General features: G+C 40.8%; 1 protein-coding gene across 1 annotated transcript; it reads right to left on the reverse strand.

The window, feature by feature from the left end:
* Positions 1-2,478: 2,478 nt before the first annotated feature.
* Positions 2,479-17,117, reverse strand: LOC117398177 (low-density lipoprotein receptor-related protein 10; the record flags this gene model as incomplete). The annotated part of the gene is made up of 7 exons (XM_059021043.1): positions 2,479-6,046; positions 6,772-6,901; positions 7,492-7,686; positions 7,950-8,368; positions 11,403-11,953; positions 16,409-16,605; positions 16,979-17,117. Coding segments are annotated over 7 exons (2,315 nt in total), but the record flags the coding sequence as incomplete, so codon positions are not given.
* Between the last annotated feature and the right edge of the window lie 243 nt (positions 17,118-17,360).

Consider the following 17,360-nt stretch of genomic DNA (forward strand, 5'->3'; position numbering starts at 1 on the left):
ACAATGACTGTGGAATCACACACAGAGGTGCGTGTACTGCAGTTGGGTAGAGGCTGTTTTGTTGAGAAAATGCAACAAGAGATTTGTGTTGACAAGAGATTTGTGATACGTATCCTACTGTGCTCATTTCCACTGACTTGTTGACCTTAACTCAGGTCTCTTATTGAGAATGCCTTGGTGGACTATAAGACATGCTTGCTCTTTTTGCATGTGTTTAGTATTACCCTCATTAAGTGGATTGGTTAAATACGTGGCTGTTCTTCACCTGTTAACAATGAGGATAGTCTTCAATGGACCGAAGAGTTTGCACTGTTTGTCCAGCACTCTTGTTCTCTACATATTTTTTGCTGCCATACTTCACAGTGTTCAGTGTGTGGATCTAGTACACGCTCACATATACTTCACAGTGTTCAGTGTGTGGATCTAGTACACGCTCACAGCTCATATATATGACATGTGCAGTGTCGAATTATAAGCTCCCCGTAGTTGAAGACAGGTATAAATATTCTTTACTGCACACCAGAATGGCAAGCTGTATGGACTAGAACGACTACTAAGATGGGTCGAATTATCAAGGTAAAAATTGTATAATAGGTTGACCAGGCGCCACATTCAAACTAAATATTAATAAATCATATATTTGATAATACATACTGTACATATGTCTTACTTCACACATTTTTGCATATATCTTGAGAACCGCTTATCCAATCGGCATGAAATTTGGTATTTTCATATACTTAAAAACATGACAAATATTGAAAAATTCTAAATCTGTATGAGGAAGCTATGTATCCAATTGTCATGAAACTTGGTAATAACATTTTTCACAAGTTTTGAGAGTATCAGATACAGGGGGTATAGGGGGGTGTCTGTCTGTCGTTCATCCATCCATCTGTATGTCATGCTTATATTTTTGCCGATACAGACTGAGATAATGGGCTGACAGGAGGGGTCAGTTGGCAGGTGTTTCCTCCCTTCCCTATCCCAGACTGCACTAATAATTCCTGCTGATTCACAAGGAACAGCAACCTCCAAAAGAAGTGATGATATGACTCTATACTGGTACTGATATGACTCTATACTGTCTGTACTGGAAAACAGACCCGACTGTTGATTTACAAATAAATGAATGAGGATTAAGTCACAGGAAACAGGTGTTACAAAATGCCTTGTCCACTTCTTGCCACTGTCCAACCAAAGTGCATCAGAACCCAGTCATATCCTGCAGCAAACTCCCCTGCTTCGGTCTATCCGCAAGGCCCCAGCTTGAAAGGAAAACGCCTGGGTCTTAATTTGCAGTTTCACCCACCCTCCCCAACCCCCCTTCTGTGCTTACGTGTGCAGTGGAATGGAAACAAAGACTCCTACATCTGTTTCCAATCTTCAAAGACGAAGAAAAGCTAACTAGACGTGTTTAATACCCCCACAAAACAGTTTAGTGTTTCAAAGAGAAAAAAAAAAAAAAAAAACACAGGACACATCACATGAAAAAAAACCCCAAAAATACAAAAAATAATGAACCAGACAATGTGGGGAAGCTATAAAAAAGGCCAACAAAATGCTCAGATGCATAGTGAAAAGTGTTGAATTTAAATCAAAGGAAGTCATGTTAAAACTTTACAATGCATTAGTAAGACCTCATCTAGAATATTGTGTTCAGTTCTGGTCATCTCGCTACAAAAAGGATATTGCTGCTCTAGAAAGAGTGCAAAGAACAGCAACCAGAATTATCCCGGGTTTAAAAGGCATGTCGTATGCAGACAGGCTAAAAGAATTGAATCTATTCAGCCTTGAACAAAGAAGACTACGCGGTGATCTGATTCAAGCATTCAAAATCCTAAAAGGTATTGACAATGTCGATCCAGGGGACTTTTTCGACCTGAATAAAGAAACAAGGACCAGGGGTCACAAATGGAGATTAGATAAAGGGGCATTCAGAACAGAGAATTGTGGGAGTCTGGGACCAACTCCCCAGTAATGTTGAAGTGACATCCTGGGATCCTTTAAGAAGCTGCTTAATGAGATGGGCTGAATGGCCGCCTCTCGTTTGTAAACTTTCGTATGTTCTTAAAATGCATTTTTTTTTAAAATTTTCATAACAATTGGGACATTCAAATGTATCAAATAAAAAATGTACACCTTGTACCAGAAGAGACAGGGAAAGGAGATTCACTAAAAATATTTAGTTGTCTTAATTCAGTGGGATGCCAGCTTGTAATAATGAGACAGAGAAAGGGGGGTTGACTGGACACTTCTATTAGTTTAGTGAAGAGACCGACTGTAGTCTTGTAACATAAGAGACAGGGAAATGGGGTCGATTGGCCTGATTCACTTCAGTAGTTATAACATACAGTAATGTATTTTAAGATGGTGAAGTGCGCCTCTTACTGTTGAAATGTAACAGTGTAGAAATGAGGTGGTACAATATATTCAAGTTATCCATTAACTAAACCAACAAAATAGTCTCAAAGCAAATTTATTTGTAAATCATTTTTATTATATTAGTATTGAACTACTGAAATCTCATAGAATTGCTTTTTTCTTTTATATCAATTATTCAATTATTAATAAAAAAAAAAACAAAAAACACCCAAATGCTAGAATACATTCTTTAAAACTGACAGAGAAAGAAATAAGCTTGTTATTAATTATCAAACAATATGCTGGCTAGTTCAACAGGGTTTTACACTGTTGCACAGTGTGGTCGCTATAGATTGGACTTTACACAGGGCAATGCTGGTGGGACCACACTATATAACACCAATATAAAACCCTCTATAGAACTATAGTAATGAACTGTACTTGCTGTAGATATGTAGCTCTCTGATTTTCCTCATGATTTATTTTAAAGAATCAAAAAAAAAAAAATCACAAATATCATACTATCAAAAAATAAAATCTGTACAACTTAAATTTTTCAGTTAATTACGTAAAAACTGATTTCACCCTGGTCCATTCAATTGCGATCATCACTAGGTAATTCCTTGAAAATGGCTAGTCTGCTACTTTGGTCATTAGACATCAATATATCAGACCTCCGGCCAGGTGTTTTGTAGCATTGTGACCAAACTGATATCACTTGAAAAGTAATTTTCCTTTTGACCTCTGATCAGATAATGCGTCTCGCGGTCGCTCGTAGTCTGATAGTCAGTTTTCAGCAGATATCCACAATGCCTTCTGAACGTGTGGAATCGCTGATCTTGATATTATAGAAAAGACTAGGGAGAGCTATTCTTGGGCCATTGTAAATTGTAAATTGGACCATGTTTAACCCAAGATGGATCTGCTATTTTCAGATGACAGGGTTTAAAACTGCCACTCGCTTGTCTCAATCGTTCATTTAGTCACAACAACAAAAACCCTAATCTGCTTTAATTTCAATTCAAACGGCTTCTGTATTACTTTAAAGCGGAACGGCACGATGGCAAACTGTGAAAAGGTTTTTAAAATTGCTATTTTACATGTTCCATTCATCTAAACTTTGATTGAATACTTAAAAGAAGGGAATATCCATACAACGAGAAAATCTAGTAGAAATAAAAAATAAGAAAGAATTGATACCCAAGCTGCTGAACAAACTTTGTGCAAAAAAAAATAAATAAAAAGCCCAAACGAATGCAATAAGAAAATCTAATCTCTAAGTTTATACATTACACACCCAGCACTGAAACACTATTAGTTCTTATAGTAAACTCCTCAAAACTACTTGTTACAATACAGATTCTGGCCAGTCACAAAGTAAGGGGACATTATGTGAAATAGTAAGTGATGTGTATGGTAGTTTAAAGAAACACTAAAAGAAACTTCATCAATTCAATGACAAACGTTTCCACTAGATTAAAAAATCCCCTAATTGAAATGCTTCTTGTTGAATTTCTTGCTTTTGATTTAGTGTTTCTAGTGTTTGACAGTTAGGGATAACATATTAAAGCTCTGGGTTTGCACGACTTCCCTTTTGGGTAGTCTTGCACTTCCTAGGTCACTAAAAATATAAACTAAAAAACTAAACAGCAGGAGATAAACAGATCTGGAGTAACCAGAGTCCACTAAGAAACTGCTTCAGTAGTTTCTGCTCATTAAGCGATTCAGTTTTCTGTGTTTTGTAGCAGCACCAAAATTAAGCGCTTCTCTTAGTTCAAGTTGTGTTTAACAGGGTACTGTCCAGCTGCATTCAACAAGTCAGCATTGGACTTTCACAATCAGACTGTGGCTCTAATGGTAATTGTGACTGAATAAGAAATAATTTAAGGATCAGGCTGGAAGTTTAAACTATCGTGCCCACCATTAGATAAAAAAATACCTGATTTAGTAGTTATACGGCTGCTTTAATAAGACCACACAAGTTAGTCCATGATCAGTGCTAATTGGGATCTGTCAAACTAGAGGATGGTCTACAGTTTGCTTTTGCATTTTTAAATTCAGAGTTTCACACACAGTACTTGATCACAGAGCTGTTTATCCAACTATAAATGATGATAAAATATATCTGATCCTCGTAAAAAAAAAAAAAAGGACAAGTTTACAATTTTAATAAAGAAAAAGAGAATGCTGCCAGTCGCTGTGTTTTTAGTAAAGTTTAGTTTTTAAACTTTTAGTAACTAAGTCGCATCAAATGTCCTTTTAAATTTGCCCTCCTTCCTGTTTTTAAAGTGCTCGCTTCAAACATTCAGAGCGGTTCTGGGTTCTGTTGCTCCACGACTGAGTTTTCTCTAAACCTGCCTTTACCGGCTTTGTGCTGCTTTTGCTGCTTTGACTTGTCTGGAGAATCCTAAGTGCCAGGAAACTGAACAGCCTTCCTCATTCCATTCAAATCAAGTGACAGTGCGACCTTGCAACAGCCCATATAGAGACAGAGGGGGGAAGAGTTGAAAAGTAACATTGTTACAAATCTTAAAATAATCATGAGGGAGCTCTGTACTTATTAAAGTGACTGTAGCTAAAGAAAGTTTCACATGTCTCACCTGTCCTGCGCTTTTATTTGCTACACAGCTCTCAAATGTGCAGTTTTGAAATAATGGTACAACAAATGTTTCCTTTTTAATCTAGTACTACTTTAGGTTATAAAGTTCTCAGTTCCTATGCCTTGGTCTCGGAAAATCTGTTGAACTTGCACTTTCTAGGTCACCTCAGCAGTGTTCTTCAATTATAATCAGTAAACAGGGGAAGTCCAACACTAAACGCATGGCTTGTGCAAACATGAGATTTCTTTAACCTAGTGTAGTAGCAGATATATAATAAAATAAAAACGTTTGCTATATCACGTGCTTTCACAAACTGCACATTTAAGACCTATGTACAATGAATGGAAGAGCAGAACAGGTAGGGTTCTCTCAATTATTTTCCAAACCATGCTTTTAATTCAAGTGAGCAGTTCTGCATCATCATTGGGCAGCTCCAGCTCACTGACCCAGGACTGGGGGTCTGCAAGAGGGGAGAACAGGCTGTGGGAGAGCTGGGGGCTGTCGGAGAGAGGGACCAACAGCAAATCATCGTCGTCTGCATTCTCCCCCGCCACTGCTGGCTCCTCGCTCTGCACGCTGATCCCGCCCCCCAGGAATGACAGCCGGCCCCTGAGTGCCTGCATCACCGAGCTCCACCCCCCCGGACGCTGGTGTTCAGAGGTCGAGCTGACAGGAAGCAGAGAGGCGACATTTTCATGTGTCCGAGCCGGCTGGCTAGCGATGGACTCGAATCTGGTTTTGACAGGCAGGGGTGAGGCATTGTCTTCAGAATGGTTGTCATACTCCTCCTCCTCATCTCCCGGGGCAACCGCTGTGAGGGGATGGGCCTGGCTTGCCTGCTCATTGGCTGGGTCAGGGAGGGGAGGGGCTGGAGTGGTACTGTTGGGGGAGGAGTTAGAGTTGTTGTTGGTGCTGGTGCTGGTGCTGGTGCTGGTGCTGGGGGCGTGTCTTGGCAGCAGTCCCCACCGCCGCAGCCTCCTGATTGCTCGCCTCACATATCTGGGGCGTCGCCGTCTCCTCCCCTGGGGGCGGTCCTGTCGAAGTAGCTGCAGGATTCCTCGGAGGTTACTCATCACCGAGGTCTGCAAGAGAGAGGGAGAGGAATAATTAGTATTATAAACCTAATAGAACGTTGGACACTGCCTCAGCCAATCAAGATGCAGAATTTCAGGTCGTTATCTACCAGTGAACGGCCATCATGTAAACAAAAAGCTTAGTTTCTGTGTTCAAACAAGCAATATCAATCTGCTTGAATTAAAGTACACAGAAAGATATAACGCAGTATCAGTGGACTCTACAGCACCTCTGTAAATACTGTTACCATGTAATTCATGCGAGACCCATCTAAACAAATGCAGGTCTCCTCTTCACCTACCTGAATTGCATACATCTCCCCAGTATAAGTAAATATGCGATCCTCAGTTTCAAAGCACTGTTTTTTTGTATTCAGCCGATGAAGGACTTGTAGTCCGAAACGTCCTGATAATTGATTTGTAATCAATTATTCTACCTTTTTAAAGTACCTCAAATATCCTTTTCTTTTTTCTTATTGATCATTTTGGTACAGGGCAGTTTTCCTTTTTCTCAAACATATATATATATTATATATATATATATATATATACACATTATATATATATATATATATATATATATATATATATTGTAGATAGTAAAAGGGTACACAGTGTTTCTAAGAGTCAGAGAAAAATGGTAGTGAGGGGAGACACAGAGGGACCCACCTGAGCGTGTTACCTACACTACAATCAAGCTCACAGTAAAACCTGGAAGGAGGGAAGGGGCTTACATCGTTGGGGTTCTCTGTCGGGAAATCATCAACTGGTGGAATAGCTCCCTGGGCGATCAGCTGACCATAAGAGGGTGGGGCCTGTTGCTGGATAAGCTCCGCCTCCATGCGAGAGACAGGAGAGAAGAAACTGAAAAAAATAATAGAAAAAAGAAAATAAAACCACCACAGCATTCACCAGGCACAGCCACACATGAAAGGCATTGTTTGCTTTGTGGCAAACGTTTCTGATAGGTCTTTCTCAATCTCCTGAAGATTTCTAGTGGAAACATTTGTCATTGAACATATTAGCATGTCTAAATCCAGCATTACTGAGTGTTTAATAGTTCTGGATGACAAGTGATAGGAACCTGTACAGTGAGCAGAGTGTGTGTGTGTGTGTGTGTATGTCGCTGGACTGACCAGTACAGTGAGCAGAGTGAGTGTGTGTGTATGTCACTGCACTCACCTGTACAGTGAGCAGAGTGGGTGTGTGTGTGTGTCGCTGCACTCACCTGTACAGTGAGCAGAGTGTGTGTGTGTGTCGCTGCACTCACCTGTACAGTGAGCAGAGTGGGTGTGTGTGTGTGTCGCTGCACTCACCTGTACAGTGAGCAGAGTGGGTGTGTGTGTGTGTGTCGCTGCACTCACCTGTACAGTGAGCAGAGTGGGGGTGTGTGTGTGTCGCTGCACTCACCTGTACAGTGAGCAGAGTGGGGGTGTGTGTGTTGCTGCACTAACCTGGACTCGTGGCTGCGCAGGGAGTACAGTTTGCAGGTGCAGCCCATGGCGATGACCAATAATAGACCGCAGATGAGGCTGCCCACGGTTGCCGCGGTGATGACCTTGCGCGGCAGGGTGAACGGGCAGTTCATCTCGTCGGTGTTGTCCTTGCAGTCCGGTTGCCCGTCACACAGCCATGTCTCAAACACACACCTGAGGGACAGACAGGACAGGGTTACACTGGCTTTTATATAGCTGCATCAAACACGAGTCAAGACAGCTGTCCCCAAACTTGTCATAGTTTTTTGTATTTTTATATATATATATATATATATATATATATCTCACCCCTTTTCTCCTTTCTCCCACAGACACACACTCTCCCTCCCTCCCTCACACACACACCAACTCACCCCTTTTCTCCCCTCTCCCACAGATAGACCCTCACACTCACACCACCTCCCTCCCCCTCTCACCTGTCGGTGTCGCAGTGGAAGGTGCCGGGCTGGCAGCTCAGGCAGTTCCTCTCGTCAGTCTCGTCGCTGCAGTACTGCTGATAGTTACACCGGTCCGATGCCTTGAAGCAGCGCCCCGACTGCCCCCCACCCCCCTCTCCTGCTCCACAGGGAAAGGTCCCTTTCTGGCAGCCCCTGCAGCCCTCCTCATCCCTCCCGGTCTCCGCGCACTGCCACACTCCGTCACACCTCTCCTGGGGGGAGAAGCAGCGCTGCCCCTCTCCGCAGGGCGTCTCCCAGGGCAGGCAGTACCCCCACACCTGGTAGGTGGCGTTGAAGCCACGCCCAGAGGCCTGGGAGGAGGGCTGGCGATAGGAGAGGGAGAGCCGGCCCGTGCTGGACTCCACGGTTACAGGCTTACTGTTGGTGAGGTAGTATACCTGCAGCGAGGGAGGAAGCTTGTCAGCGAGTCTCGTTGTGTGGACTTCCTAGCTTTAGCAGCCGAAGCGGATATAGTGATTTGGCAGGCTGTTATTACAATACAATACAAATGTATTTTTATATAGCGCCCTTCACACCATGGCTACGGGAGGTGAAAGTAACAAAAATTCAAATAATAAATTCAACATTGAATATTAAATGCAAGTATTGAATCTTAAATACTACCATCGAATGTTAAAAACTAGCATCAAACATTAAATATGAGCTTTATACATTCAATGTGCACTTTGTCATTCAATGTGCACTTTGTCATTCGATGTGGTTTTTATCCATTCGATGCAATGCACTTACAAACTGTCAATCAATCCCATCTGCCCCGCCCATTCCCACCCCTTCCACATCGGGGAGATCGGTGTTCCTCCTTGTTACCTGTTCAGCCAATGAGAGGCTTCGATTTTCAAACTGAAATACGGTAGCTGTCTTGTGCCGTCTGTAGAAATTAAAAAGGGTCTTCTTGTTTTGTGTGTAAAAAGTTGCATATTAAATAATGTTATTAAGCCTTGCAGTTGTTTTTACAACGGTTTTTATTTTATTTTATTAGATTCACATGGCTGAAGCTGCTCGGCAAAAAATTATACTAGCGAGAAGAATGCTGGAAACTAATACCAGTGATGATACCGTGTTGTACATTTCAGAGTGGCTTCAAAGTATTTTGATTAATTCAGAGGCAATCGGAATTTATGCGAACAGCCCGCTGGTGGAAGTTTTATCTGAAGTCATTTCTGAGATACATCTGAGATACTGTAATACATTATGCATTTTTAATATCATTTACACGACTCGTGTTTATTCCAGACATAACAGCACAAGCCGCAGAGCAACAACATTCGTGAAAACTTTCGTGAGCATTTACTTTCAACTTTTGAAATCCAAAAACTATATAAAAAAAAAAAAGGCTACTTTGAAATCGGCACAATCGTTTATAAACAGGTAGGTCGCACAGTTAATACATTAAGCATGGATTATTTAAAGATTGTTTTAGCTGCGCATGTCAAAGATGTTTTTAATGAAAACAAACTAACTGATTATACACAGCATAAAGAAATCATGCTGTCGTGTCGAAATTTAATAAATGGTTGCAAAATACAGCCGACAACTGCTGCGCGTGCACATCACTTGTATTTTACCTCAGACACGACCAAAACAAAAATTAGATGTGCCTGTGGGATGATCTAATTTTACTCATGCGCAATGCGCCAGGGGATACAGGTTTCTGAGGGGGTGCTGATTTGGTTACAACACCTGTTAACTCACAAAGTAACTCAGAAATGACTTCAGATAAAACTTCCACCAATGGGCTGTTCGCATAAATTCCGCTTGCCCCTGAATTAATCAAAATACTTTGAAGCCACTCTAAAATGTACCACACGGTATCATCACTGGTATTAGTTTCCAGCATTCTTCTCGCTAGAATACTTTTTTGTCGAGCGTAGTTCTGTAGCTGGGTCGCTACGTCGGGCCTAGCAGCTTCAGCCATGTGAACCTAGTAAAATAAAATAAAATAAAATAAAAACCACTGTAAAAAAAACACAAGACTTAATAACATTATTTAATATGCAACTTTTTACACACAAAACAACAAGACCCTTTTTAATTTCTACAGACTGCACAAGACACCTACCATCTTGAGCCGTCTGTAGACTTTCAGTTTGAAAATCGAAGCCTCTCATTGGCTGAACAGGTAACAAGGAGGAACACCGATCTCCCCGATGTGGAAGGGGTGGGAATGGGCGGGGCAGATGGGATTGATTGACAGTTTGCAAGTGCATGCATCGAATAGATAAAAACCACATTGAATGACAAAGTGCACACTGAATGACAAAGTGCACACTGAATAGATAAAGCTCACATTTAAGGTTTGATGCTAGTTTTTAACATTCGACTGTTGCATTTAACATTTGATGGTAGTATTTAAGATTCAATACTTGCATTTAATATTCAATGTTGAACTTATTATTTGATGTTACACTAACATTTGATACATGAATTTAATATTTAATGCTGGTATTTATTATTTGATGCTAAAATTCAATATTCATTACTTGCTTAAATGTAACATTTAATGAATTGTCATTGATTACTCCCATACATGGCATCCCAGAGTGCTGCACAAAGTTAAAAACAAAATAAAATCTCATCTATAATACACTCCAGTTACAACCAATTATATAAAAGCACATTCAAAAGTATGTTTTCAGTTTAGAATCTAATGTTTCATCCTGCCTAATGGAAAGCGGAACAGAGTTCCACAACCGAGGTGCACAACAGCAACAGCTATCAGTGTGAGGAACAAGCGGAGCACCATGACGTAAATCAACAGTACTACTGAATAGTACAGAATGACAACGGAAGGGTTAATCACAATTTGATGAGCAGTTCTCCAGTGTGAGATACAGATGGATGGATGAACAGACAGACACCCCCCCTATATCCCCAGACTGATATTCTCAATAATTTGTGCCAAATAATGTTAATGTTTAATCTCAATCTGATAAGCAGTTCTCCAGATATATGCACAGTGTGCATTATTAAATACATGATTTATTATAATATTTTGTTTTTATTCAGTGCAACTATATTCTCTTTGCAAGGGATAATACAACAATGCAATGCAATGCCCTACACCAGGGCTGTCAAACTCAGGTCCTGGAGGGCCGCAGTGTCTTCTGGCTTTTGCTCCACCCAAGCTCTCAATTACTTATTATCTAATTATTTGATTCCTTGGAGAAATTTAACACTTCTCTCCGGCCTCAAAATGTTTTATAAGTCGGGTGCCTTGAGTCAAGTGCATTTTTTAAATCATCAACTGTAAAATACCTTGAAAAAATATGAAACATGTCCAATTGAACAAATAATTAAATAAATTAAGTTAATTGAGAGCTTAAGTTGGAATAAAAATCAGAAGTCCCTGTGGCCCTGGAGGATGGAGTATGTGTGCCACCCATGCTCTACACAATTAAACAAGGTCCTCACCGTCCTGATCAGCTGTCTCTTCTCCCCCTTTAGCCCATCATAGATCTGGATGGCATCCCCGTACCCCAGATCCACAGACACCAGCTTCAGGATGAGTTTTCGGGGGTCCCCTGGGTCCACTTCCCAATCGCACTGCCTGCCCCCCTTCCCCGATTCCAAGACAGGCCGGTACGAGGGCTGGACCCCGAACTGGGGTGAGGAAAAGGTCCCGTAAAAACCAGTGAGCTTCCCCCCACAGGGCCCCTCCTTGACAGGGGCACAGGAGTGCTCGTCAGTGCCCCCGGGGCAATCCAGGAACCCGTCGCAGAACTGGGAGGGGTGAAGGCAGAGAGGGGGGCGCCTCGTTTGGGGGTAGCCAGGGCAGGGCCGGGCTGGAGAGGGGCAGAGGAGGGTGGCGCCGCCATTCTGATGGCTTTGGAGGGAGGGGCAGTCGGTCTCGTCAGAGCTGTCTCCGCATTCGTCCTGCCCATTGCAGCGCCAGGAGAAGGGAATGCATTTGCGACTCCCGCAAAGAAACTCGTCCGAAGGGCAGGAGTCTGAGTCCACATAACCTGAGCGTCAAACAACAAGCACCTCAATAAGAAAACAACGTTATATACATGTATCTGTCTATCACTCCAATTCATACATTTGACAAGTGTGTGGCACCTACCATAAAGTGATGCAATAATTGAAAAGCAGGCTTCTGTTTTCTCATGTTACTTATATATCTAACTAACCTGCTTGATTTTTTTGAGGATGCAACATCGATAATGAATAATTGCAAAGCATACGACATGGTTTATTTAGATTTCCAGTCCCGCATAAAAGATTAATTCTCAAACTGAATGAACGCAGTAGGGATTCAAGGAAATGCATGCACATGGATTAGGCAGTGTTTAACATGTAGAAAACAGAAAGTACTGATTAGAGGAGAAACCTCAAAATGGAGCGAGGTAACCAGTGGTGTACCACAGGGATAAGTATTAGGTCCTCTGCTATTCCTAATCTACATTAATGATTTAGATTCTGGTATAGTAAGCAAACTTTTAAATTGGCAGACGACACGTAGGAGTGACAAACACTGTTACAGCAGCAATGGTCATTCAAAATGATCTAGACAGCATTCACAACTGGGCAGACACATGGCAAATTATATTTAATAGAGAAAAGTGTAAAGTACTGCACGCAGGTAGCCAAACGTTTACATACCCCAATGGAAATTTATATAATAAACAAATAATTATAGGAAAAATGTTTTATAGCAAAAGTTTTGCTTTTGTGGACAAGGAAAAAAAGTTACAAGAAATAGATGTCTAAAAAAAATGCTAATTCAAAAGTATTCATACCAAACAATGAATATGCAATTAATAGCTAGTTGAGGCACTTTTAGCAATAATAACCTTTTAAACTATTAGGATATTTGTCAATGAGCTTTTGGCATGATTCTTTAGTGATTTCTGACCATTCTTCAACGCAAAATTGTTCCACAGTTCATTCAAATTCCAAGGACTTCTCTTGTGCACAGCTTTCTTCAACTCAAAGTTTCATATCAAAGTTTCTCAATCGGATTTAGATCAGGACTTTGACTAGGCCATTCCAGGACCTTGATTTTATTCTTCTTTAACCATTCTGAAGTAGATTGTGATGTGTGCTTTGGATCGTTGTCATGTTGGAACATCCAGTTGCGTTTTAAAACAAGTTTTGTAGCGGAGGGTTTCAGACAATTGGTCAATATGTTTTGGTATGCTATGGAATCCATTTTACCATGTAATGGAACTAAATTTCTTGTGTCAAGAAGAAAAACAGCCCCATAGAAGGATAATACCACCTCCATGCTTGACAGTAGGTATGGTGTTCTTTTCTTTTTACGTCTCGCCAGACTTTCTTCAAAGGTAACAACTATCAGCGTGACCAAACGGCTCGATTTTTGTTTCATCACTCCACAAAACCTTTGACTAGAACTCATATCCATCATTCAAATTCTGTTTTGGAAACTTTAAGCGATTGTCCTTCTGACGTTTTCCTAAGAGTGGCTTTTTCCTTGGCCTGCGACCATTGAGACCTTCACCAGGCAATACTCGACCTATGATTGAAAAGGAAACCCCAGTCCCACTTGCAGCCAATTCATATCTTTGGCAGTCAATCTCGGATTGTTATTAACCTTCCTGACAATTCTTCTACATGTTCTTGGCGAAAGAACCTTCTTTCTTCCAGACCGAGGGAGCGTTGTGGCAGTACCATGAGTCTTGTACTTCTTGATAATAGAAACAATAGTTGAAACTGGGATACTCAAATGCTTGGAAATCTTCTTGTATCCTTCTCCAGCTTTATGACAATAAATAATTTTCTGCCTAAGGTCTTCAGCTAGCTCTTTACCTTTTCCCATATTGACTTATTGATAATGACAGCAATCATCCTATGCCTAACCCTTTTACTCTTTAAGAATGTTTACCTACAATCCAGCATTTTCTAGAATTAGGCTCTGCATTATCATATTGACATTTCTAGCACCTTGTAGACAATACTATCATAGCATCAAAGGGTATGAATACTTTTGAATTAGCATTTTCTGAGTTTTGCTAAAGAATTGCTGAAATAAAATAAGTGTAGACATCTATTTCTTGTAACTTTTTTTCTCATCCACAAACAAAACTTTTGCTACAAAAGATTTGTCCTAAAATTCTTTATTTTTGAAAAAGTTATAGAAATTATAAATTTCCACTGGGTATTAACCCTTTGCGGTCCATTTATTCAGCGCGTCTCAGGCACGTCAGGTCCAATTTATTCTCACACGCGCAGTTAATTTTAGATGCGATGTTTAAAAGTATTTTTTTCACAGTAAAACAGGTTTAAAAGGCACTGCATCTCCAGCCCCGCCCCACCCCTCGTTTGCTGTATTTTTCACATACCTCTTCATAGTCGTGCATACCGATAAATCATCTCCTGATCACTCGTTTTATCACCAAACTCCTATATAATGTGATCCAAGTCATTATTTTATTACTATAACATCTAAAAAAAGCTCTGCAAATGTCTGTGATATTCTTTGAGCGCTGGATGCAGAAGCAGCTGTCTTGTTTGTTTATGTCCATGTTATCTCTGTGATGCCGGGGCTATCAGTATTCATGAGATACACCCCTTTTGTTTTTGTTTTTTTTGTCGGCTTCTCTCGGCTCCTATCGACGCCAGCCATCGTAGAGCACCACACACACTCGCTCACTCACACAGAGGGCAATTCAGAGTGACCAATCAACCTGGACAGCATGTCTTTGGACTGTGGGAGGAAACCGGAGTACCCGGAGAAAACCCACGCGAACACGAGGAGAACATGCAAACTCCACACAGACAGTACCCTAGGCTGGATTCGAACATAGGACCCTGGCACTGTGAGGCAGCAGCGCTAACCACTACGCCACCGTGCCGCCCCCTTTTGACTACAACTATATATATATATATATATTAGGGCTGCTCCGATTAACAGATTAATAGGACCGACTAATCAATTAAATAGTTACAATCACAAAGTTAATGAAAGAGTCTACATTCAAATGTATGATCCATAATAATATATCCAATCTAGCACAACAATAAACATTAAACATAATTACACAGTTCATATCAACGTACAAAGATTAAACACCTTGCTATAAGTGGACATTTAAAATCAGAAAACACATTTCCAATAAACACAAGAACATAGTCATCAGATTGTAGGGTTATATTCACTGATATGTGGGAATAGATACTGTTGCTGCTATTGAAGGAAATGTGTTAATTGTTAATTGATAACTGTTTATATGGATCATATTTGATTGTTTCATTAACTTTGTGATTGTATGTTTGATGTTGCTGTTGCCGTTAAAATAATGTGTTATTTGTTAACTGATTGCTGTGTGTCTGACTGAAATGTGATCTGCTTAATGTTTCCTTCTGTTCACCTGAACTCTGTGTGGATATGGACTTGATTTTAACAGGAGTTGCTGTCTTTTTTCCCCTTCGCTGTGGTTGTCCACTCGAGGAGATTTTTGGTTGATATCCCTTATTCAGTTATTACTTTTTAGTTAATTTCTTAAAAACTGTACAGCATTTAAAAATCGAGTGAAAAGGCAGGGTGTGAGCATGAAGACAGATAATTTCGTACCACTTAATTTGCACCGATGAAACATAACCTGGTTAACCGTACTGATGGCTATCAGACGTTTAGATGATAGATATGGTTGCATTCTTGTAGAACGTAAGGATAAAACTAAATACATTCTGACAAGGAATTGCATTCGTCCATTACTTAGTCGAGCACAAGGTGGTTTCAATAAATACTTTCTGATTTAAATCTAGGCCTACTATGTGATAGTTTGGGTTATTCAGTCTATTTAAAACAGTAGGTAGGTGTTTATTTTATATTATATATAATTTGAATAATAATCCCCCCACCCCCACCAATGATCACAAATAACTGAAGTCTCACTGCATCTGTAAAATGCAGTGAGACCTTCATAAATCTTCATAAAACGTGGAGTTTTGAAAGAAACACATGCTACAGCAAACATGCATTTTCATTTTAAAAACAGACATCTGGTACTACACTAAGCTCTCAGTTTGCTTGTCTTGCCTTCCAGGAAGTCTGTTACTGCTTTGCTTCCTGGGTCACCTCAGCAGTGTCTTCTGGGTCATGTTACTGACTGAAAGCATGTCTGTCAACAGGGGAAGCAGCTGGTGGGTTACTGGCAGGAAAGAAGCCAGTGAAGAGGTGGAGACAATTTCACCCTCCAAGTGACCCAGGAATTTCAAGACAGTCTGAAAGCAGGGCTTGTGCAAACAGAGACGTCTTTAACCCAGTGTAGTACCAGTGTTTAATATATTTAAAAATAAAATACATGTTTGCTAAAAAACAGATGTTTTTTTCCCAAACTGCACATTTGAAAGATGCACAGCTATCTGCATGGCAGAGAAATGTACAGAACTATTTGGTTGGCTACAGTTCATTTCTAGATCCCAGAGCCTGTTCTAAACTGAGTTGGACCCACCTTGGATGTAGGAAAGATGGAAGCCGGTTTGGGGGTCAGCATTTGGGGATGGAATGATGTGGTACGTTATGGAAACGTTTCCCCCTAGCAGCTCCACTGCCTCGGGAAACTGGGTGCCACACAGCGGCAGCTTCGTCTCCAGCAGGGTTTCCACAGAAACCCACCCGAGTTTGCAGGGCAGGGAGAACTGAGAGAAGCTGAGGAGAGAAACAGGAGACACATCTTAAACAAGGCTGGTGTCAAATTCATTGCCTTGCCTCTTATTAGCACAGCCACCTACAAAGGACTTCTAACTGTATTTAAAATCCACTGTTATCTAGCAACATTATCACTGGCCCCCTTTTAAATGAGTGCTAACCACAGCTTCTTTAAAACCCATTTTCTTACCTCTTATTATATTAACATTTTCATTGCCCTCTTAAAGGAGTGCTATCCGAGGCTTATTTAAATCCATTTCTTTTACCTCTCACATTATCATTTTCCAGGTGACCAAGGAAGTGCAACAGATTACCTGCACAAAACTGCACAGAGCTACACAACCAACAGAAATGCATGACCGGTCAGATTTACCTTACAGTAACGATGTGTCCTATTGGAGCGCGGATCAGCCAGGTGCAGTTGAGTTGCCGTGGAAACCATGTGATGCGGGCAGGGCTCTGGACCTCTCCATGACGATCAGAGAGGATTCTGGGGGTTCCCCAGCAAGGACCTTGGAAATGACATCAGAGATCCCGGGTTCAAATCACTGGAAACAACCCGCGCACCACTGTGTAGCTTAACTTTGAATTATTATACTTTTAATAGTACAGTGCTTAAAAACTTTTCCCCCTCATAATCATTTTGCCTAACTTGCCATTTCTCATAAGCAATGTTAAAGCTGTAGTAATTAACTAAGGTTTTACAATTAATTTGTAACCCCCCTCCCCCAGTCTGTCTGTCTGTGTCACAATCT

The sequence above is a fragment of the Acipenser ruthenus genome, unplaced genomic scaffold, assembly GCF_902713425.1.
Source record: "Acipenser ruthenus unplaced genomic scaffold, fAciRut3.2 maternal haplotype, whole genome shotgun sequence".
NCBI lineage: Eukaryota > Metazoa > Chordata > Actinopteri > Acipenseriformes > Acipenseridae > Acipenser > Acipenser ruthenus.